Source organism: Macrotis lagotis, chromosome 7 (assembly GCF_037893015.1).
Source record: "Macrotis lagotis isolate mMagLag1 chromosome 7, bilby.v1.9.chrom.fasta, whole genome shotgun sequence".
Lineage (NCBI taxonomy): Eukaryota > Metazoa > Chordata > Mammalia > Peramelemorphia > Peramelidae > Macrotis > Macrotis lagotis.
Window position 1 is genome coordinate 130449154 of NC_133664.1, and position 25030 is coordinate 130474183.

The 25030-nt window shown below is 34.0% G+C and overlaps 1 protein-coding gene across 4 annotated transcripts in view; it reads right to left on the bottom strand.

Moving 5' to 3' along the window:
• PTPRZ1 (protein tyrosine phosphatase receptor type Z1) overlaps positions 1–25030 on the bottom strand; it is a 242516-nt gene that overhangs the window by 52982 nt on the left and 164504 nt on the right. For 2 of the 4 annotated variants that reach the window (XM_074193814.1, XM_074193813.1), the window contains exons 12-13: positions 16654–20185; positions 11184–11328 (exon numbers count right to left, since the gene is read on the bottom strand). In XM_074193814.1, the coding sequence (XP_074049915.1) occupies positions 11184–11328; positions 16654–20185 (3677 nt within the window). The remainder of the gene's footprint in view (positions 1–11183; positions 11329–16653; positions 20186–25030) is intronic. The other 2 variants (XM_074193816.1, XM_074193815.1) reach the window with 1 other exon arrangement.

Below are 25030 nucleotides of genomic sequence, written 5' to 3' on the forward strand. Positions count from 1 at the left end.
TCATTTTTCTAATGAGGGAACTGAGACCCATTGAGGTGATGTGATTTAATCAAGATTGTACAACTTATTATATGTAACAGTGCCAGGATTCTAGCATGGGTCTTCTCATTTTAATCTCCTTATCACTTTAATATACCATAATCCTACAGCATAAAGGAACATGTTTTCCTTTGGTTTTGCTTCTGCTTAAAATCTATACCCTGAAGAGCCAGTAATGCATTGTTCTTTGCTGAAGACATTTCACATCCTTTCAATGAGGGGTTGTCACATGTAAATTATGCCCTAAAACATCTGGAAAACTATTTCAAAGCATATTACTTAATATATAAGAAAATTCCACATCGATATTCCATCTGTTCTGTATAAGCAGCAAACATCTTCATGAGTATGTGCTAAGTGTTGATAACTATGCCTCCTGCTAATTATCACGAGGCTATGAAGAAAAAAAGTGATGACTGTTTTAAACTTGCAGACATAGGTCCTATCAATCAATGTTAACCTGATTATTTAATTTACACCTTTTCATCACAGTAAGTATTTAGATCTAAAGCCTGGAAATATGTAATTTCTTTGAATATTTGTAAAAATCTGAAACAATACTCCATACAGTTACAGGAATTTACACAATTTCTCCATAAGGTCTTATTATCTATTATAATTATCAGCTTTTAGAAAATAGAATTGTGGTGAAGATGCTTTTTAAAGGTAGGTGAAAATCGAGAGTTAATAGTCAAATTGAAAAAAAAGGAAAAACTATTCAAGCCCTTTTAGTTTTCACCTAAAGAAATTTAAATGAAGAGACAAACCCATCAGCTTGTAAAAATCCAAAGAACTATTGTTATTCTTAACAGAATGCTGTATTTGGAATCTGAATCTGAAACTGCTGACCCAAAGGATGTAAGTACTCTGAATTAATTTTTACAGTATTTGTAACAGATTGCAATGCTTCATTCATACCCACATTTTGCACCTTATAATCAGTATAAAACAGCTGCATGATTACATGACAGGATGAAGACAAATGGCCCATAAGGGGATTAGTCCTTAGTTTCACAACTCCCATGCTCTGATTATCTAAATTTATTGATATGCATAGTGTAGCTAATACTCTCTTTTTAATGAATAAAGTGAATTTTCATCCCATCATTTTTGTTGTTAGGTCCTTCAATTGTGTCAGACTCTTTGTCACTATGGGGCTTTCTTGGGAAAGATATTGGAGTGATTTGTTATGTCCTTCTCTAGCAGATTAAGGCAAACAGAGCTAAAGTGACTTGCCCAGAGTCATGCAGCTAAGGTTGTACTTGAACTCAGGTCTTGCTGACTCTAGGTACACCATTCTGAACCTCCTAGTTGCCTCCAATAGGATCATTCACTGCTACAATTTAACTGGTAAAAGTTTTATGGTTTACTAGTCAACTCAAATCCACAAACATGTACTATATTCCTACTTTTGTTCCAAGCTCTGTTTTAAGTACAAGAGATACAAAGAAAAGCAAAAACAGTTCTTGCCCTCAAGGAGCTAACAATCTAAAGAGGAAGTCAACATGTAAACAACCCTGAACCAACAATAATTAAGATAGTAACAATAGCTACCACTGATTAGGTTCTAGAGTTATCTTCTATCTGCTGGGGAAAGAAGAAAAAACAAAGATAAAAAGGAAAAGATCCATGCCTTGGAGTTTGTAATCTAGTAGGTGATAAACATAAAGTAATCAGCACAGACCTGAGTTCAAATCCAGCTCCAGACACTTACTATGTGATCCTGAGAAAATCACAATCCTGGTTGCATCCAAAATAAAATCTACCAAAAAAAAAGGAACTAGCACCAAATGTCAGCAGAACAGAGGAAAGAGAGATCACCTCTAGGTGATGGAATCAGAGAAGGATTCATGGAGAAAATAGACTTTGAGTTGAACCTTGAAGGATAGATCATGGCATTCTAGATGGGATATATTTCAACAGGTAGAGAAGTGGTTAGGATAATTCAGCAGAAATGTGATGGTATGTTTTGGGTATGGGCAAAGAGTAGTTTGTAATATGACTAGAAAGATACACTGAAAGTATATTGTGAAAGGCACTGAATGAATGCCAGTCTGAGGAATTTTGATTTTACATGATGCATAACAGGTTCACATACACTTTAAATCAGTTATCTGATTTGATTCTCTCAATGATGATTAGAGAAAGCAGGATATATCTATGCAAAGAGATGGGAAAGTCTTAGTTCAAATCTTGCCTCTGACACATATACTATGAACAAGTCACTTTGCCTCTTAGGAGATCAGATAATTCTTTAAAACTATAAGCTATGGGGGCAGCTAGGTGGTGCAGTGGATAGAGCACTGGCCCTGGAGTCAGGAGTACCTGAGTTCAAATCCAGCCTCAGACACTTAATAATTACCTAGCTGTGTGGCCTTGGGCAAGCCACTTAACCCCATTGCCTTGCAACCCCTCCCCCCCCAAACTACAAGCTACAGGTTTTAATTATCAATCAGTACTGGTGAAGGAGTTATCACAGTGGGAAATTCCCATTGAAGATGAAGTCAGAACTAATAATGAAAATAAAAACAAAGTAATTTCAGTAGCATTTATGATTACTGTCAAGTTTGCCATATACTGCCTCCTTAAACCCCACAAACAACCAGCTTAGGGTTAGGGTTAGTGCCACAGATGTTATCCCCATTTTATGTACAGGGAAACTGAGGGTCAAAGAGGTGGACTGACTTCATAGAGATAACGATTTAGAATTATATGAGACATAATTCAATTTCCTTATTTTACAAATGGGGAAACTGGGATCAAGAGAGGTTAAGTGATTTCCAGGATCACCCAAGTAATAAATTTAAGAACAAGAATTATTTGAACCTAGTCCTTGAATTTCAAATCCACAGTAAGATTTAGGGATAAAATCTGAGCCCAGATTTTACTGAATCATATTTTACCAATTTTGTCTAGTATTCCTCACAATTTTCCCTAGGTATGGGGGAAATATTTTAGGTTTTTTAGAAGAGGAATGTCCAGGTCATATCAGTAGAGAAGGAAGATTGTTTTTGGTAGCAGTGACTAGTTGGGGGGAAGGGAAGAGTGGGTGGGGGATAGAGACTGTCACAAGAAAACCACTTAAAAGTCTACAATAATAATTCAAGGGTGAGATAATAAGGGTAGGAATGAGGTAATTTGGGAACAGAAATCAGAGTCCTGATGGGAGAATTGTTCAGAAAATTCCTCAGGGCTTGATAACCAACTACATTTTGGGGGAGGAAAGAAAAAGTAAAAAGTCAAAGATAACTCCTGGTTTCTGAGTGTTACCATTAACAGAAATAGGGGAATCAGAAGTAGGAAAGAATTTGCACAAAAAGATTGGGGTTTCATTCCAGGTCTGAGTGCTTCAATTTCTTCTATAAAATGGTTTCATCTTGTTCCCAGAGGGCAGCTATCCAGAACAGAACACATTAACTTTCCCTATTTCTGTACAGTCCACATTATTCTTTTAGTCCCTCAGATTTTCAATCAAAAAATCATTCTCAACTCATCACTCTTACCATCCTTTCATATTCAAGTTACCAAACCTTGACAATTCTGCTTCCTCAACAGCTTTAAATCCTTTTCTCCATAATAATACCATATCCCAATATACTTCCAATGTATCTTTCCAGTCATATTACAAACTAATCTTTGCCCATACCCAAAACATACCATCACTTTTCTGCTGAATTATCCTAACCACTTCTTTATGTTGAAATATATCCCATCTAGAATGCCATGATTTGTCCTTCATGGTTCAACTCAAAGTCTATTTGTCCCATGAATTCTTCCCTGATTCCATCACACAGAGGTGATCTCTCCTCTGTTCTGCTGACATTTTGTGCTAGTTCCTTTTTTTTAGGTAGATTTTATTTTGGATGCAATCAGGATTGTGATTTTCTCAGGATCACATAGTAAGTGTCTGGAGCTGGATATGAACTCAGGTCTGTCCTGACTCCTGGATTAAGCTGCCTCTGAGCTGAGACCTAGTACAGGTCTCATTTCTCATAGGAAACCACTGCAAAGGCTTCCTACTTGTTTTCCTTGCATCCAGTCTCTACCTTCTTTAATCGATTCACCAAACTGATAGTCTTTAAGTGCTGGTCATACCATGTTACCCCCCTGTTCAAGAAACTTCATGGACTCCCTTAATGCTTCTTCTGTTTGGAATTTTTAAAAATTTTATTTGACTTGCCCAAGGTCACATAGTTAATCAATTATTAAGTATCTGAGGTCACATTTGAACTCAGATCCTCCTGACTCCAGGGCTGGTGCTCTATCTGCTGTGCCACCTAACTTGCCCCACTCTTTGGAATTTAAAGTCCTCTACAGTTTGAGGAAATCTACTTTCAAGCTGATAGATTAATAATTCCCTAAATGAATTCTAAGACAAACTGGTCTAGTTGCTGTTTCCCAAATTTGATATGCCATTCCCATCTCCCTGCCTTTGCACAGGTTGTCCCTGACACTTGGAATATTCTATCTCTTTACCTCTACCTTTTGTAATTCCTAATTCCTTTCAAGGTTCAGCTCAAAAACCATTTTCTTCAAAAGGTCTTCTCTAAATACTTCAGTTAATACCTTCCTTAAAAGTCCATTTTTAAGTTTCATGTTTGGTTTTATTGGTTGAGTCTTGCCATATCTACCTTGTAACATCTCTATGATTCCTCTTTTCCTCTGACACTCTCATCATTCTGATGCAGGTCCTCATTACCTCACTCCTGTACAATTGCAATAGACTGCTGGTTGGCTTCCTGCCTCAAATCTTTTCTCATTTCAACCTCCATTCAGTTGTCAATTTTACTAAAGCACATGTCTGTGATCCCTCTAATCTGCCATTCAATCAACGGTAGTTTTGTATCACTTCTAGAATCAAATCTAAAAACCTCAGTTTGGTTTTTAAAGCCCATCTTGACATTTTCCCTTCCTACATTTTTAGTCTCCTTAAACCTTATTCCCCCTACCATATTCTCCAATTCAGTGACACTGATCTTTTGGCTGTTCCATCGAAAAGATGCTCCATTTCTCAGTTCCAGGCATTTTTGCTGATTGTCCTCCATCCCTGGAGTACTCTCTTCATCTCTGACTTCTGACTTTGCTGGTTTCCTTCAAGTCTCAGCTAAAGACTTGGCTTTTTTGGATAATAGTCAACAAATATTTATTAAGCATCTATGTAATAGGCAATGGGGATGTTAAAAAAAAGACAGAAGACAGTCCCTGCCTTAAGGAGCTTATAGTTTAATGAGAGAATAAAGAAATATAAACAAACAAACTACTTAAGGCATAAATAGGAAAGAAGATGGGATTTTAGTTTGGACTTAAAGGAAGCCTTTGAAGGCAGTAGGCAGAATTGACAAGAGAGAATGATTCAGGCATGATGAATAACCAGGGTAAAAAAGATGCCTGTAGTTGAGAGATGGAATTGTCCTGTTAGGAACAGTCAGGTAGTCGATGTCACTGGACTGGAGAATATATATTGAGGAGCAAATGTAAAAAAAAGGAAAGAAAGGAGGGGGCTTGGTTATAAAGGGTTTTGAATGCCAAATAGAACATTTTATATTGCCTTTGGAAGCATTAGGAAGACATTAGAGTTAATTGAGTAGAGAGTGACATGATTAGACCTACATTTTAAGAAAATCACTTGGGGGAGGCTAGGTGGCACAGTGGATAAAACACCAGCCCTGGAGTCAGGAGTAATTGGGTTCAAATCCGGTCTCAAACATTTAATAATTACCTAGCTGTGTGGCCTTGGGCAAGCCACTTAACCCCATTTGCCTTGCAAAAACTTGAAAAAAATCACTTTAGTGGCTAGATGGAGGGTATGTGCATTGTAAGTGAGGAGAGACCCACCAGCAGGTTATTGCAGTAGTCAAGATATAAGGTGATGAGGGTCTACTATCAATAGGATTTTTGTCAACAGATTGTATATGGGAGGCGGAAGGTGAATGATAGCGGTAATTCAAAAATGACACCTAGGTTGGGAACCTGAAGGACTGGGAAAATGGTATTGTCTGCTATTATAATAAGGAAGGTGGATGGAAGAGTACAGATAGTTTGGGTAGAGATGGCAATTAAATCCATGGGAGCTGATGAATCACTTAGTAGAGAGGGAAAAGAAAAGAGAGTCCATGATAGAACTCTGTCAGCATCTGTGATTTGAGGGAGTGATCTAGATAAAGATCTAACAAAGGAGGAGTGGTCAGATAGGTAGAAAGATTCAGGAGAGAAGGGAATCTAGAAAATCTTGACAGAATAGAGGATCAAAGCATAATGGGACTTCAAGGCTATGGAGAGATCAAGGATTAAGAAAAGGTTGTTTGATTTGACTTCTGCAAGAACTAGTCAGTACTACACTCCTTGCTAACACAATGAACTGGCTTAAGATACAAAAACTGAGCAAGGACAAATTTAACTAAATGAATCAAAGTTCATCTTTTCCCAAAGACTTTATTGATTTTATTATAACTTTTCTGGGAAATTTTCATATATATATATATATATACATGTTATATTTATAATATTGTATAATATGTAATATATTGCATATTTATATAATATATACATTTACTGTATGTGTGTATGTATATACATACACACATAAATATATTGGTTTTTTTGGCTAAAAATAGTGAAAAGATGTTTAAGAAAAAGATATCTGCATGATGTTCTCCTCTCATGTCTAATCTCTTTTGAATGGAAAGTAAGAGCATGGAGTACTAAACTACTTCCCAGTGCCTTCAATAGAGAATAGAAATAGGACTTTTAGTTCACTTCACTTTGCATCTATTGCTCTTCCCAGTTTCAACTCGATTGAACAAGATACCCCTCTCATGTTAAACTTATCACCTCCAAACTTGTCACTATGCTGCTAATTCAACTCTTTACTGACACCATTTCTCTCAACCTCCTCTCCCCTTCAGAGGACTGGAGGGTGAAGTACTAAACCCCTCCTAATGCTTTCCTTTAGTTCACTCCATTCTACATTGCCTGGTTTCAACACCAAATAAGATAACAAGATGCCCAGCACAGGGAGCTCCCCTCCTCCTCACCCCTCCTCTTCTCCTACTTCCTTGCTTTCTTTTGTGTTCGGTCTCCTCATTAGACTGTGAGCTTGAGGGCAACAATTGAATTCCTAGTCCTTAGCACAATGTCTATCATACAGTAAGTGCCTAACAAATGTTTATTGGATTGGATTAGATGAGGCTTCCTGCCTAATGCAAAGGTATTTTGGAAATTGGAGAATCTTATGGAATTTAAAGTTTATAATGCTTAATCAATACAGAAAATATGCAGGGTGTACCAAAAATCTTAGTGTAGTTTTAGGCTTTAATAGCTTAAAAACACACTAAGACTTCCATTCTGTATTATGTTGGCAAAACCAATTTTCATTAATGAATGAAGAGAACTAATGGGTGCATGAAGAATAGTAAGAAAGTTCTATACTTCAGACTGCTTTCATCTATTAACCTTGAAAAATACCTGAGGATACTAAAAAAATTAATATATTGTAAAGTGTTTGAAGTGAAATATTTTTTTTTAAGAATGGTGGATGAGACTGAAGTAGAGTCAAATAGAAAAGGCAATGGTTTTCCTCATGTAGAAATTTAGTGAAAGATTTGAATCACTTGGCCTCTGAGGCCCTTTCCAATTCTAGATCTATGATGTAATGATATTGTACTTTTTATAATGAGAGAAATAAAATAAGATTAAACTAAGGAAGAAAAGTGATTGTAACCACAATTTAATTTCATAGTAAAGCAAAAAAGGAAAGAACTCTTTCTGAGAATCTTCTCAATAAAAATTCATTTGCAGATTCTTCCTTAGTCTTATCTATCTGGAATATTGTATCCCAAAGATATTTAAATTATTTACACTGGTATTGGTCTCTTTATGAGAACTTGAACTATTAGTGAAACTTCTAGTGAAATCATTAGAATTATAGTCTCCAAGCCTGAGAACTGATCTGAGAATCAGAAGACTAAGCTTTCTGTCAGAGCCAGATTCTAGTCCTAACATATATGCTTGGGCAAATCACTCAATCAGCAGTGGATGGAGGAATTTGAATTGTTTTGTTCAGTCATTTCAGTCATGCCAACTCTTTGTGACCCCATTTGGGGTTTTCTTGGCAAAGATACTGAAATGATTTTCCATTTCCACCATATAGGTTCACTAATATATAAGACAGAAGACAAATTAGCCTATTAGAATTTTGCCAAGTGTCTAAATATTAATTTTTTCATTATTTGATTATAAGAAATGCGATATCTGACTATAATGGCTCAAGTCATCAAGGAAACACTGAATGAAAACAGCACTGCTCTGGTAGTCATTACAGTTTTGACAGTGGCACACACACACACATATATATATATATATATATATATATATATATATATATATATATATACATATATATATATAAACTTAAGCAAAGTATTCAGTCATTTAACTTCTATAAGCTAGGTTCTTCACAAAAGTTATAATTTTATCAAGGAAATTAACCCAAGACTCAAATAGAATCAACTTTAATTAGTTAGAAAAAGAGGATCTATCAAAAGATGCAGCTAGAAAGCAGTTCATATCAAAGAGAACAGTGTCTTTGGTAGAAGACATACTTTTAATATGGTTTAATATGGGTCAACAGTTGAAGTCTAAAAATGTTAATGTGAATTTTTAGGCTGCATACAAAGCAGAAGAACCAGTTCTGGCTCTGCTTTGGTCAGCTCACACCTGAAACGATACATTCACTTCTGGGTTCCATATTTTAGGAAGACACTTATTGGTAAGATGGAAAATGCATACAGAAAAGACAGAGGTGAATGACCTTGAGTAAATTGTCATATGAGAATCAGTTTGAAGGAATTGAGGATGTATGGTCTGGAGATGAAAAGACTAAGAGAAGAGAATTGTAAGCTATCTTCATTTATTTGAAGGGATACTGCATGGGAAAAGATTTAAGTTTTTTTTCTTTTTGTCCCTAAAAGGAAAAGTCAAGAGTTATGGGTGAAAGTGGCAAAGATACAAATTTAACCTTCATGTAAGAAATACTTGTTTAGAAATTAGTCATTCAAAAGTGGAATGAGTTTTCTGGAGGAAGAAGGGAGTTGAACTTGTGAAGAGTGGATAATAACCTTTCTTAAAAAATATTATATAGAATATTGCTTTTCAGTTATGGATTGGTCTAGTAACTGAGACTTTTTTTTTTTTAACAAAACTGAGATTCCATAATTCTGATCTACAGAAGCCATAGGTTCATAAAGTGATTTAGACAGCTCAAAAACATAGTTCCTGTATTTTTATTTCACTGCATGTTGTGGAAATCATTGCATTAGAGAGAGAACATAATGCATTACCTTAATATGGATAAAGATAAAAATTCATACATATAAAGAATTATGACAGAATTTTAGTGCTACATGGATTTTATAGTCTATTCTTTAAAATAAGCATAAAAAAGACTTACCTTCAATGATGCCCAAACCAAACCAAATATCCACCATGTGAATTCAGGGATTCACTGTTTCTTGAGTACATCCTTCTTATCTCTATCTCCATGGCTTTGATCAGTCTGATTCTCCTGTCTGGTATGCCTTTTCACTCTCTCTTTACTTATCCTAATCCTATTTACCTATTAAGGCACAACTCAAATTCCCTACATTTTCCTTGAAAATCTCTCAGTTTCTATAAATCCAAATGATCTCTCCTTTCTTTGACTTGCCACATCACTTATTGCCTCCAGTGCACATTTTGATGTTTAATAATTTATTTTCTTGTATTTCCCTATATTTTACATACCAATCAGGAATTATTGCATATGCCAAATAAACTAGAAAGTAAGCATCTTGAAGGCAGAGAGCATAGTTTATATTTCTTTTGCATCTTTAATATTTACATATTGAAGACATTTAACAAATATATGCTGAATTAAACTGAGATAAACATTTTTGGAAAAATCTAAGAAATGGATATATCTAGGACATTATGAAGCTATTGAAAAATAATGCTAAAGGGGGCAGCTAGGTGGCATAGTGGATAAAGCACCGGCCTTGGAGTCAGGAGTACCTGGGTTCAAATCCGGGCTCACACACTTAATAATTACCTAGCTGTGTGGCCTTGGGCAAGCCACTTAACCCCGTTTGCCTTGCAAAAATCTTAAAAAAAAAAAAGAAAAGAAAAATAATGCTAAAGAGAATGAGTTGATGACAAATTTTTAGAATAAAATCTTCTTACTAGTCAGTGAATTATGTCCATCTTTCTTAGTTTAGTTATAGCAAAAAGTCCATATAAAACCTTTTTTATTAAACACTTGAATATATATGTGCATACATATATATATATATGTGTGTGTGTGTGTGTGTGTGTGTGTATTTACACACACATATATGATGGGTCACATCATATTCCCAAGTTTTCCCAGAGCTATGCCATTGGTATCTCTTTATACCATTAAAAAGTCTAAGATATTATTTTTCTTTAATAATAATAATAATAATAATAATAATAATAATAATAATAATATATAAGGAAGTTTACTATCATTCCATTTATAGATATGCTATAAAGAAAAAAATCACCAAACCCAGTTATTCCTAGATATAGGAACTTATGAATTCAGTGTTGTCCTTCTATTTTAATTTTAGAAATCTAACACTTTTTTCTCCATGAGAGCATCCATAATTTAGTAGTTTTTCCATAGATGTATATAGTAAAAATTCATGTAAAGCAAGGGATTATAGTTAAACAAGTGTCTTTACTCTTTCTATATTAATTTGTCTAAAGAATGTACTTAAAGATATGTATGTAAAAATAATCAAATTGTGATTAAATTTGGCAATGACATCTCGTTTGTTAACTTGTCAATGTGAAAGTATAATTGTCAAAATAATTTATCTAGAAACAACCAGAATCAAAGCTCTTTAATTTTACCTTTATCTTCTTGCCTTAATTATGAAAATCAATCATCCCCTTCATTAAATCATTATGCACACAAGATGGCAACTTGTTCATGACTACTCCAAGAAATAATTAAAGTTCTGAGAAAAATCTACTTAAAAAAACCATTTTTCATCTGTTTATGGAGCATACCATAATAACATCCATTATTTACTAATCAGGACAAACTCAGAGCTATGTGCAGTCAGTCTGAAAAACAAACTTACCTCCAATAGATGAGAATACCCACTAGAACCACTAGACAGATAAAAGTCAGGGCTGATACGATCACAAGAGGTATAACTGTCTTCTTCTCTGATTCCAAACCCTCAGCTAGACCGATACGTGATTCATGGCTACTATTACTTGCTTCTGCAGTCAAAGAAAATTGAGATAGTTTATATTATTTAAGCACAAGGAAAAGTCACAGAATTACTAAACTACTGAACTGCAAAACTATTATGTTGCTACTTACCTTGTATGTTTTGACTATATAATATCATATAAAATGAATATGTTTATAAATACATTTATAAAAAACAAAGACTAAGTAAAATAAGCTATTTGAACAGAAGAAGCATGGCATCCCAACTGAAAATGACACATCACTTTCTTAGCAACTACAGAATTTATTTATTTTTTTGAAAAGCCAACTAGAGAATTAAAGAAAACTATCCATCACTAAAATAAATTTAACAAAGGCAGCAAATTAATTTTATTAGATCACCATTAAATATCTTGATATTCTCAAAATCATTAATTATATATCTCAGCAATTAAAACAAACTCTAATACAACTACTTCACTTATAGGTTATTTAAAATTTTTATTTAAAATATCTTCTCTATTTTTCCTTTATTAAAAGAATTAAAATCCTATTTGTTATCTGCAGAATCACAAAAATCCAAGAACTCATTTTAAATTTAAAAATATCAATGAGAATGTTTGAATTCATCCTTCAGTTTAATTTGAAAGTCTGAAAAAATGACACTTTTTTTGTAACTGGAGTTGACACACCAAACTATATTCTCACCTGTATTATCGTTGTTAACTGGAAAAAATGCTTCACAGATGTTATAGCTAGTTAGCTCCCAAACAGTAGAATGCAACTGGACTATTAAACAATTCTTGCCTCATATTTCACATGGCACTTAGTACAAAGGCAGTTTTAAGAATCCATTAAGCCCTCCATTAGAATCACTTCCTCAAAGACAATGAGCTATATTGTTATAACATAAGGCTTTCCTTGACCTGATAACATATATTTGTAAAAGCTCAAAAAAGAAGGAATTGTTTTGCATTGTTCAATTAACTTGGTGTAGCTGATGTTTCCTTAATGATCATCATATTAACAAGAATAAAGTTCATGGTGAATCAACTTAATCATAAACATTTTAAGGAATGTAAAATTAAAGAACAAACCAAAAGATGCAATCTCAAAATATATCAAATTGACATACTTAAGATTTGTAAAAGAAAAACTCATGGTAACATAGCAATGGTGACTTGATATTGTATAATTTGTACAAGTTCAATTTTTTTATTCATACTCCAAAAGAAAAGAAATCTTGCTGGCAAATATTGCATGATTTTCTTATATAGGAAGGAAGGAAATATAATCTATATAATCCATATAATATTTTATATTGTAGCACTATTCTATTATCTGCTAGAAATAATGGAATGTATGACTGCTTCCAGCAAATGACAAAATTGAATGAAAAAGGGAAAAGAAGGTCAAGTCATTGGGCTTTCACAATGACAATTCATTTTTTTTTTTGGGTTGCAGTTCTCTTCCTCAATCCTGCTCTCATTAACTAGAGAATTTCTGTTTCTCTTATGTTTATATACCGATTAGCCCATTATGAAAGGCATAATTCTTAATTATTACAAAACGTAAAGAGTTGCTAAAATGCTCAGTAAGATGCTCAGCTAGTTATGTGATGCAGTGAAAAGAACCCTAGGGGTCTGGAGCTGGGAAGTCCTGAGTTCAAATCTAGCCTCAGACAATTACCAACTGCATGACCCTGGACTAATTGCTTGTTTGCTTCAGTTTCATTAACTGTCAAATGGGGCTAAAAATAACACCTACCTCCCAGAGTTTTATTTGTAAGTCACTTATCACAGTGTCCAGTATAAAGTGTTTAACAATTGCTTATTTGTTCATTCTTCCAATTAATCTGATATATAATGGACTGCATGAGTAGTTCATATGAAAACAGAAGAAAAGCAAAATGTTCAGCTATATTGCCCCTCCCTGAAATATTGTTCTGCATTTCTCTTAATGAGGCAATTGGATGGTACAATTACTATATCCCCCAATTCTGAACATTTGACTAGATTATTATTTGATTCATGGTTATCATTTTTCTAAAATTAGTTGATAAGAAAAAAAATGATTGGACTCATTTTGAGGGCACTAACGATCAGTTGTCTGCATAGCTACAAAAGAACAGCATTACATAGATATTCAATTATTCAATATTTTCAAATACTTGCATATTTTGTATAATGCAGAATTATTCAAAGTTATTTTTCATTTTTCATTCATATTATTTTGTCATTATTACAAATAATTTACTTTGTCATTTATAAAATATTTGATGAAACTAACTTTAGCTTAGCTTGCTTGTGGGAATCCTTTGTTTTCTAGCCAAGAAAATTAATTCCATAAAAAATCATTTTTTACCATTAATGCTATTTTGATTTTGAAAGATAATACCACAATACACTTTCTGAAAATATATACAACAGGATATATATGGGTATATGTATATAAGTTTACATATATAAACTCATAATGTATGAAATGTTTAGTCATTGGAAATAATTACCAACAAAGTTTCCCTTCACTAAATGTAACAGTTGTTTATACAATGTAAATTTAGCTAATCTAATTTTTATATGTTATCTGACTAATGAAATGGGAAATTTATTAATAAATAATTGGATAATAAATGAGAAATATTGATATTGAAAGTTTTTGAAAATAAAATGTAAGTTTGGTAATAAAATTGGAGTCCAAGTTATAGTAATTGCATATCTCTTGCTTATAAAACATCAGGGTTAAGTGACTTGCCTAAGGTCACTTGGAAAGTAAATGACAAATATCTGAGACCAGATTTGAGCTCAGGTTCTTCTGACTCCTAGGTTGGCACCCCATCCATTGCAACACCTAGCTTCTCAAATGCAGGGTCATCTCCAGTAATCTTGATTCATATCTGACCACTGGACCTAAATGGCTCCAAGGGAGAAATTAAGGTTGGTGACTTAGCACACCACTCCCTCACTCAAAACCAATTCTTTTGCTTGTCATGGTATCACCTTCCTAATGTCATGGTCCTCTTCAAGAATGAAGGACACAGGGGCGGCCCTGGAGTCAGGAGTAACTGAGTTCAAAGCCGGCCTTAGACACTTAATAATTACCTAGCTGTGTGGCTTTGGGCAGCCACTTAATGCCATTGCCTTAAAAAAAAAAGAATGAAGGACACACATCATCATAATTCATAAAATATAATTTCTAGCCATGATCAAATTTAGAATTTTGTTTAATGGAAATATTTGAATCTTTGATGGAATTAGAACATATCACTTCTCTGAAAATTTTCTGTTGGAAATCTATGAAATAGCAGTTACATTAAGAACCTATTCCTATATAAGACACTATAGGTTAGATGCATCATAGACATGGAATTTAATACCAGCTATAATATACAATACATTTCACAAAAAGGGACTTCTCTCAGAATCTTAATATCTATTGACTTTAATAGCTAGTATCATTATTTTCTGACAATAGAAATTACGAGTAAACATTAAATCAATATAATAATTTTTATCAGCAAGTTGTTTGGTAAATGAGTCAAGAATGGTAAACTATTTTGCAATTGATCCAGAAAAATACTAGATTCACCTATAATGAAAATATGTCAATGTTGAAAGACAATCTAGGAAAACTGGAAATGAGATGGATATTTGGAATTCTCTTCTAACCTTTGAAAATATGATAGTTAGAAAATTCTGGCACAATCTAATTTTAAAAAAAACATTAAAACAACCACTGGATAGTTAGATAGCACTCCATGTATGTTAGACTCATGATTGTATTATAAATCTTCATGTCAAGAGTTTTAACTGTTGAAATTTAAACATAATGTTAGATAGACAAAGTTTGATTGCAGAGAAACCTAATGACCAAAATATACCCACTTTTAATTGCTTCTGTTGCACTAAAAGAAAATATGCAACATAATTTAGTGGAAGAAAATAACACTGAGGAAAATTCTTTAATGAGGTTGACATCTAGGTGCTGGGTTATAAACAGGAGCTATTAGTAAGTCAAGCAACATGTTAAACAGTATCTTCTGAAGTACTGTCAAGATTTCAAATCTTTTCATTGCTAATTACAAATAATGTTCCCTTAAATTTAATTAAAGCGAACTATAAATAACATGATCCCTTTGGTGTAATTAACTTATGTGCATAATGAACCTATTTTATAGTTCTTGAGAAAAATGTGCATTATGTATACTTCAAAAAGTTGTTTTAAAAATATCTAGCTAGCAAAACAATTTTCATAAAATAAAAGTCAAAAGACATTAATTTTGCAGGAAAACAGCCATTGATTTTCATCTTTTTTTTTTTATAAGATTATAATGAATGCCAATATGCGATAATGAATTCCTCCTCCTGGAACACTAGTGCAGTATTTTGTTGCCTGAGACTGCCCTCTTCAGGCAATAGCAAGATGATTAACTAAAAGAGAATAGTAAAAATTCTTCTCAAATTGTAATATGCTATTCACTGTGAGTTATTTTTATAACTTACTACTGTTTATTCCAAAAAATTCATTTGCTGTTAATTTTCAGAAATTTCTTATTGTCTTTTGGCCTCTCAAAAGAATTGTGTAATAATTTTTGGAGGGGCTGAGGGAAGGTTTCATGACACATTTTAAGAATTTTATCTGACCAAGATATTTGAAACTTGGAGAGTTCTAGAATGAAATCTAAAAAAATAAGAATAACAAAAAATTACTTCAGAAATTCTAAAATGTATAATCTCTATAAACTTACTTGGAGACTTCAATTTTCTCTCTATTGACATAGTCTGATAGTCAACCATTCCTTTGTATGTAATGTTCTGTGGGGACTGGTATGAAGGAGGTTGGTCCTCAGAGACAAACTCAGAGTCTGGGCTCCTACCTGAAGCCATGCAAGTTTGGTGGGACCTACATGACTTTGTGTTCTACTTGCATATGCTTCAAATAATCTCAGTCATCTCTGTACTAAGATGCAACATCATGAGATCTGATATAGTTAATTCTTTGAAATTATTTCAAATCATATTCCACAATGGTCAGCTTATCTCAAAGAGTATGGAATAATGGCAAAGCTTAAAATAATTTCAACTATTTTGGACAAAATGAAAAGGACAAAGACGACTATTATTTTAAAATATAAAGATCATCTTCTAAAACCTACAGAATGTTAGCTAATAAAAACAATGAAATGACAAGTGCTATTTTGACACTTTTGTCACTTGTCCCTGATTTATAGCTTGGCTCAAAAATATACCACAGATTATTCTTCTTTCTGTAACATATGCTCACATATTATGTTTCTACTCTGACAATGAAAGGAAAACAACACAGCTAAATATTGTATGAGTTTATAGCCTTGAGATTGTTCCACAACTAACCTGCCTCAGAAACGTTGAATACTGATTGATCATTAATAATAGATGGCACTGATGACTGTGGTGATCCAGGGGTTAATTCTGAGTCACCTGCTTGCAGGGTCCCTTCAGCGTCTCTCTCATTGAGATCAGGAAAACTGAAATCTGTTGATGTTTCATTATCATTAAAGCTATCTGTGGTACTTTGACCAGAGCCACTCTCTTCATCACTTGTAAAAATAGACAAAGATTTAGATTCTGAGGTATCAGGAAATTGAGTATAATCAGTCTTAATAGAATTTCCCATTGCTGTTGCATCACTGTGTTTTGGGGATAGCATGTTTATCGATGTGGGCTGTTCATGACTTCTGTCCATTCCAGGACTTAGCTGACTACCTGATACTGAACCTGCTGTTTTCATTTCTTCTTCAGATTTCTCCGATGGCAAATATGGGATTAGGTTACTTTCATCCACAAAATTGTTTACTTGAGCATCTGAATCATCTACTACCTTTTCTTGAGATTCTCTATATGAGATACATGAGATACAATTTTTTACAGAAATACCATCATCATCATAATCATCAATTTCATCACTATCATCCTCATCATCATTACCTTGGTCATCACCAACTACAAAATTAGCACTAGAGCTGGTACTCAGGGTTAACCCAGAAGTTGTCTGAGAGGGAACTAATAACCCAGTTAAAGTTTTAGTATTTTCAATGGTAGGAGTGGCAGCTGTAACCGAGATATGTGCATTTGGTAAAGGAAAAGCAATGTGATCAGTATATTTATGTGTATCAGAAGCAACCAGTGTTATAGGAGTTGAAATATCATCAGAAAGAGAACTAATTGTGTTATAGTTAGGAAATTCATCAGAATACATATGCTTGCTCATTTGAGTTTTTGGCAGTATATCAGTGGAGAAATTGGGAGTCACATCTGCAGGTACAACTGTGGGAGGAAAAGTACTGGTAATCCCCACATCAGTAGATTGGAACCAGTCACCATTACTATACAATGAAGGTTCAACTCGGTGTGATATTTCACTTTTAAGTAAAATGGCTGTGACATATTCCTCATCTGCATGAGAAATGGTTAAACCTTGAAGCGAAGCAGTGGGTAGGCTAGAGGCAGGTGATAAGACATCAGCAATTGGTACAGAGGTAGAATGCTGCACATTTTTACTTGAAGCAGAATCAGATGCCATTGGATGCAATATTGAAGAACAATTTTTATCAAACATGGGGGTTTCAACCAATATTGAATCACTAGGCATAGCTGGGACAGTTTTAAGCAGAGTACCAACATCAGAGGACTGAAAGGAAGTTTGCAGCAAGGCTTCATTGCTTAAGGAAGAGGTCTCGAAAAACAATGGTTGTGTTGGAGACAACATTTCACTAGAAGCAGCGGCAGAGAAAGCTTGCTCTGAGATTGCACTAAACATAAGCAAAGTGTCACCAAAAGCTGAAGATGTAGCATGCAAAGGTTGAACTGAAAAGTGATTTTCGGAAACTGGACTAATTTCAGGACCAATAGCTTTAGGAGTGGGAAGAGCAAGAGACACCGAAAGGACTCTCTCTGTTCTAGAAACAGGAACTGAAGTTTCCTGTAAAGATACATTTGGTTTAATTACATCGTCACTAGATGTTGGGAGTTCAGGAATTGCTGGACTTTCAGAATGGTAGGTCATTTCATTAAAAAAGGAAATCTGCTGTACTGTATCATCTCCATCACTTTTATGAACCAGCTTATTAGCATCACTAAACACAGATGTTGTATATGTAAATTCATCTACAGAAACAGGTGAAGAAATGTTAAGAGCTGTCAAGCCATCTGTGTCAGGCAAAAGGAACTCATTACCAGAGTATTCTCCAGACCAATCCATATCACTAGAAAGAACCTTTGTAGGCTCCTGGAAAGATTCGGTTTGGGCTATAACAGAAGGCTTAAGCATCAGTACTTTGCTATGGCTTCTAAATAAGGAACCCTGATGAATGGAATCATGCACAGATACTGTAGCATCATAGGAAACAGGAAAAGTCTGGAGGGAGCCTCTATCAGACAAAGCATAAGCAAGTTCAGATACTGTAGAAAGTACATGCATCTTTAAATCACTGCTGGATGGCTCAACTTGAGAAAACAGATGTGATTTATTAAGGGCACTCAATTCATTAGCAAGTACAGATGTCTCTGAAGGAGCTTGAGCAGTCTGATGTGGCATCACATCAGAATATTGATCTAGACTGGGCTGTAACAATGAATCAACCTCAGCCACTGGCGAAGAAGCATGCAGGGACATTTTATCACTGGCACCAACTGGAGGAGCTTGTGGAAAGATTTGAGAGACTGTATACAGATGGCGAAACACTTCACTACTGAAGGAAGCAGAGGAATATGGAAGCAAAGGTACATCATCATAGGAAGACAGAGTGGATTCAAATGACACACCAACACTGGGAAATACAGGTGTAGCATGCAAGGTCAGATCACTACCTGAAGCAGCAGGGAGAGTAGTGTCGAACAGCTGATTGTCAGACAACAAAGGGGTGACTAGAGGAAACACTTCACTACTGTAGGAAGGTTGTATCTCACCATTGTATCCCGGTTGAGTTGTCTGAGAGAGTACCTCACTGGCAGCAGAAGCAGATTCACTGTATCCAGAGGTTGGAGAGAAAGAATAAGGTGTTACCTCAGTAGGGAAGTAGGCAAAGGTAGAATAAGGGGGCATTTCTATATCCACAACTGAAGTATCCTGGGACACTAATGGGCCGATGGAAGAGGGAGTTGTAGCTGCTGCTGATTCCTTGTTGACTGTATCAGTAGAACTAGTTTGAGATAATTTCTTATTATCTAAAGTAGCATCAGGACTAGTTGTCAAATCTATAGACCATACATTTCCATCAACAGAAGGACTCTTCAAGGATTCTTCAGAATCTGATGAATTTGAATCTTTAGAAGTATTTTTGGTATATCCTGGTAGAAGAACATCATAGGAAATGATGTATCCATGAGATGTGTTTTCTGATATAAATGGCACAGCTGAAGTTGAAGGAACAGAGCCTGAAGAATCATCCCCACCTGTTTCAAATTGAAAGTTGGTTAATAAACTATCTTCTTCACGACTATCAGTTGATGTTTCTTGGGATTCAGCTATTGAGATATGTGAAGAATCTGAAGTTTCAGAGGAACTAATCTGTGAGAAGTGAAGAGTGGTTTTAGAAGCATCATTTAGAGAAGATGAAGTTGTTTCTAGATCAGTAATATTTTGAGAAATCCAAGAAATATCTTTCTCTTGGGCTGATAATTCAGTTACTGGTTGGTAAGTACTATAAAAGATAACATTATGGACATCCTTCTCTTCAGAGAATTCATTCCCATCTGTTAGATATTGATTGATTTTGGTATCATTGGGTTTTGTCCTCATTTGTTCTCTTTTGAAGTTTGATACAGTAGTGACTTGGGGTTCCATTCTCTTTATTTGACTTGTGGCACTAGCTGTACTTGGATTTATTGTAATTTCTGGTTCTATCTCTTTCTCATCATCTTCTTTCTATAAAAAATAATTAGAAAAATCAAACTTTAAAAAAGAATACCTAGGAAATGAGAGAAAGACAGTAAATCAATACTATATCCATATACTTTGCTATAAAATATTTATTTACTATGTGGTTTTAGTTAATCCTTTCATGTTTTTCAACTACTATCATAGTGAGGCCTTGACTTATTAAATTTTACAGAAGGTACCTTAATTGTTGACTTTCTTTCAATGGAAGAAATAATTAAATTAATTTAATGAACACCACAGTTTGAAAGTGAAAAAGATGGTATCTATTTTTATTCACTGAGAGTGTTCTTTAATAATATAAACATTTATTTTGTCTCCATGATTTTGTAGTTCATCTGATAACAAGTAAATCAGTAACTCACTGGACCATGAGATGTCAAGTAAACTACTTCTAGACATAATATTGTTATCAATCAATAGTGACTTGTTTTTATGTCAGAATTATGCATTAAATTCAGAAGCTATTAAACAATAACTTTCATCAGAAAGTATTTAAAGCAGTTGTATCAAACTCAAATAGAAATGGGGGCTACTAAACCATGCATAAGGATCCCTACAGGGTGCATGCATGTTGACTTTAAAACTACAAATTAACATTATCTATGTTCTCTTACTATGTATTTTGTTGAATATAACTCGCATCATCTGGTAAAGAATTCTTTATTTAGCATATATATATATATATATATATATAATCTCTATCTATCATCTATCTATCTATCTATCTATCTATCTATCTATCTATCTATCTATCTATCTATCTATATGAGGATCCTGAATGCCTAAGCTTAATTCTGTTGTCATCCAAAATCATATGGGTGATTGATGAGGGGGACTTTGCTGGAAATTAATTAAAATGTCCCACAATGTTTTGTGCACACATTGTAAAGTGGATTCCTTATTATAAAGCCAAATGTATACATTCCATAAATTCAAAAATAAATCAACATATATTTTTGTCACTCAGACTTATGGTATTGAATTTCCATGTCAAAAAATTCATAACACTTGCAATTTTATTATTTCAAATAATTCTGAAATAAGTGACTTGATCTTATAAATGACAAAGAGTAGTCCTGGTAGCAACAAATTAGTTTCTAATTTGACCAATATATACAAACACAAAGAGAGATGCATTCTATTGATAGTGCTGTAGAGCACTGGAGTTGGAGCATGAGGACCTAAATTCAGCTTCAGATACTGCTTTTGAGTCATCAGTCTGTGAAAGGGCAATAATACCCATTTGCACTACCTTCTTTATAAGACATTTAGCTCTAAAACTTTGGGGAACCTTGATGTTTTATGTGAATTTGTTCAAAAAGTAAGTTGTTAACTTAATTATCAATATCAATATCAAGATTAATTGTATAGTAAAATAATGTTGACAAAATTCTTTTTTTCCTAGCCATTTGTGGCAATACTGAAAGACTATTCTAGGGCTTCATTCTATGTACAGAAATGAAATGGGATCTTGGAATTATATGTGCAGAGAATAAGCATTGGTTCAGCCATCCATGTTACTGTCTCATTAAAAGTTCCAAACTGCAAACTTTAGAGAATTTCATCAAAGAATCAGCCACAGGGTGATTAACTTTTTGACCGAATTTGAAGATGTGGAGGAATTCCAATCTTTATTTGAAACAGAAGTTGCAACACTGATACAATTAAAGATTCTTGAAAAGTTGTAGTAAATGTTAAATTTAATATCAGCAAGTGCATTGACTATAACTGTGAATCAATATGCCTTTAATTAAGATAGTTGCTCTCTCATATGTACAGCACTCAAACAAAATTTTACTATTGTTCTTGAATCATCTCTCGTAAAACATCATCTATAATTTGATGTATTTTATTGGTGGATAAAAAGGTTTCTTCTTTGTTACTTGTGTAACAAGTTAATGATAGATTCTTTTAGTGAGAATTCTCCAATTTGGCAAATAAAGCCTGGTGCTTGGGGTGAAGTGTTTCTGAATCAAAATTAATAATAAAGATTTAGAATCTTTGGAGTCATTTAGCTCAACCTTCTTCCAAAAAACAAAATAAAAAATTAATGATCCCTTCAATACTATTGATGAATGAATGCTTGTAGCAGGATGTTCTCTCTACCTGCTCTTGCCCATCCTTTAGGTTTCAAATTCACAAAATCTCAGAATCTAAGACTTCAGAGGGTTCAGATGAAGCCATCTAATCCAATTTGTTCTTGAGAAAGAATTCCCTCTCTTTTATAATGGACAAATAGGGGAATCTGGTTATTGCTTAAATACCTCAGTAGGGTAGGTACCCACTCCTTTCCAAGGCAGGCCTGTGAGCTCCACTTTTGCATAACTTTAACCTAAAGATATTTTCCTTATGTTAAGTTTAAATTTATCTCTTCTATAATTTCCACTCAGAAAACCTTGTTCTGCCCTCTAGAAAGAAGCAGAACAATTCTAATGATGTTTCTTTGTGATAGCCTTCAAATAAATGAAGAGAGCTATCATATCCTTCTTAAGTCTTTTTTTCTCCTGGCATTCATCAATTTATTTTCATATTGCAAGGTTCTTATCCATGACTGTTCTCTTCCTGATTTTCTCTAGTTTATTATCTTCTTTCTGAAATATGGTGCCAAGAACTGAACAAAATATACCAAAGGAGACTACAACTTTTTTCTGAGGCCTTCTCAGATTATCCAAGGTAGTAAAGAACTTTTCCCTCTTGGGCCTTATGAAGTATGTTGCTTCCTTTTTTATTTATTAACCTTCTACTAGATTATGACTTTAGTAAGATCAGGGACTATCTTATTTAATCTTTTTTTTGTTAATCTCATAGAAATCGAGATTTATGTCCAGCAGAGAATATGATATATTTTTGACTTTTCTTGATTTAGAACCAAATACCTATTAATGTAGCCTAAATTTGCATCATAATAATGATGTTTGTCCTTCATTTTTGACATCAGAGAGGTGATACTATGACAAGCACATGAACTAGATTTGAGTTGGGGGTGTGCTAAGTAACCAGCCTCACTTTCTCCTCCAGAGGTATCTGGGTCCAGTGGCCAGTTATGAATTGGGAAGAGTGGAGATGGCCTTGGATGTGAGGCAATCAGGGTCAAGTGACTTGCCCAAGGTCACATAGCTAGTAAGTAGCAAGTGTCTGAGACTGGATTTGAATGCCCATCCTCCTGACCCCAAGGCTAGTGCTCTCTCCACTGCCCCACCTAACTACCCATAAGTTCCTTTTGGAAGGCATGTCATTCTATTCAGTTGGAGCTTGTGGTCAATGATGATCCTCAGGTTTTATCACACAAATTGTTGTTGAATGAGGTCTTTTCACTTTTTTTTTTTATGTTTTTGCAAGGCAAATGGGGTTAAGTGGCTTGCCCAAGGCCACACAGCTAGGTAATTATTAAGTGTCTGAGACAGGATTTGAACCCAGGTACTCCTGACTCCAAGGCCAGTGCTTTATCCACTATGCCACCTAGCCGCCTCTTCACTCTTTTATTAATGTAATACAAGCAGAAAATAAAATGTAGTATTTTTCACATCTATTAAACTGATTTTTGATTGTATTGTTCCATAATTCCAACTTGTTGTGATGTTAAAATATTAATTCCATCATTCAAAGGATCACTATCCTTCCCAGCTTTGTGTCATTTATAAACTTGCTTGGCATTTGTCATTGACAAAGTATTTAATTGATCAAGGTCAGGGAAAGAGCACTATAGCTTGCCTCAAAAGTCCAATCTTTACCCAAATTCATCAATCAAAACACTCTGGTTGTGGTTATGAAACCTAATAAACATACCTGATTGGCAAAAATTCTACTGAATAAAAGTTAGGATCTCATATCCATTTTTAATATGAGAAGTTGGTATAATCTTTCAAAGTCATGATCTTCTACATCAAAAAATAGTGAAAATGTATCTCCAAGTCCTACATTTTCCTGATCAGAACTCCAGAAATACTAGATTTATTTCAGATTGCTTCTGCCTGCATTATTCTTTTCCAATTACTCAGAAGAAGGTATGGTAACACTATATAGTCCTAGTTTATCTCAAATCCTGTTTCAGAAAGCTAGTATACCTTTCAGTTAATCATATCCACTCTATATACAGCTATCACTGTACTCTTCAGAAAAATCACCAAATACCTAACACAACAGTTCCTAGACCTAATGTATTCTTCTTACTTTTTCAATTAGCATGGTTTGCCATATCTTATTCATTTAGGTTCAGTGAATCACAATTTCTTGTTTTTTTTATTTCATTTTCATTTATTCATCATCTTTAATGACTTTACTTCCCTTGCATCCTATTTGAATCTTTTTCTTCTTCCCTTCCTGGGTTCTTTCTTCAACTGCATTAAGACCTTTTTACTTTCCCAGTAAACTGGAGAATGGAAAGGAAATTTTCAAGTCTTCTAGCTTTTCCACTAGGAAGAAGACTAACCTGTGCTTGCAGCATAATTGGTGACCATCTTGGATAGAAATATTGAAATAATGAATACAAATTTCACAGAGTCCATACATTATGACTATTCAGATGGATTATACAATTTCATGTGGCCTCCCCATGAATACCTTTCATTTTAAACTAAGGGGGTTAACTTCACAATTAGAGCTAATCTACAGTATTGCCACAAATGTTCAACAAAATATTATACTATAAAAATTTTATACTATTATTCTATGCATATTATATAAATTTAATGGTTTAATGTATGTAAGTACTTTGTGGACAATTAAGTGCTATATAAATATAAGAAAAAGGGAACATATGAATAACCTCATACATACACTTATTTTTTTATCAACATGGATTTGTGGATGCAAACACAGATGTATATTGAT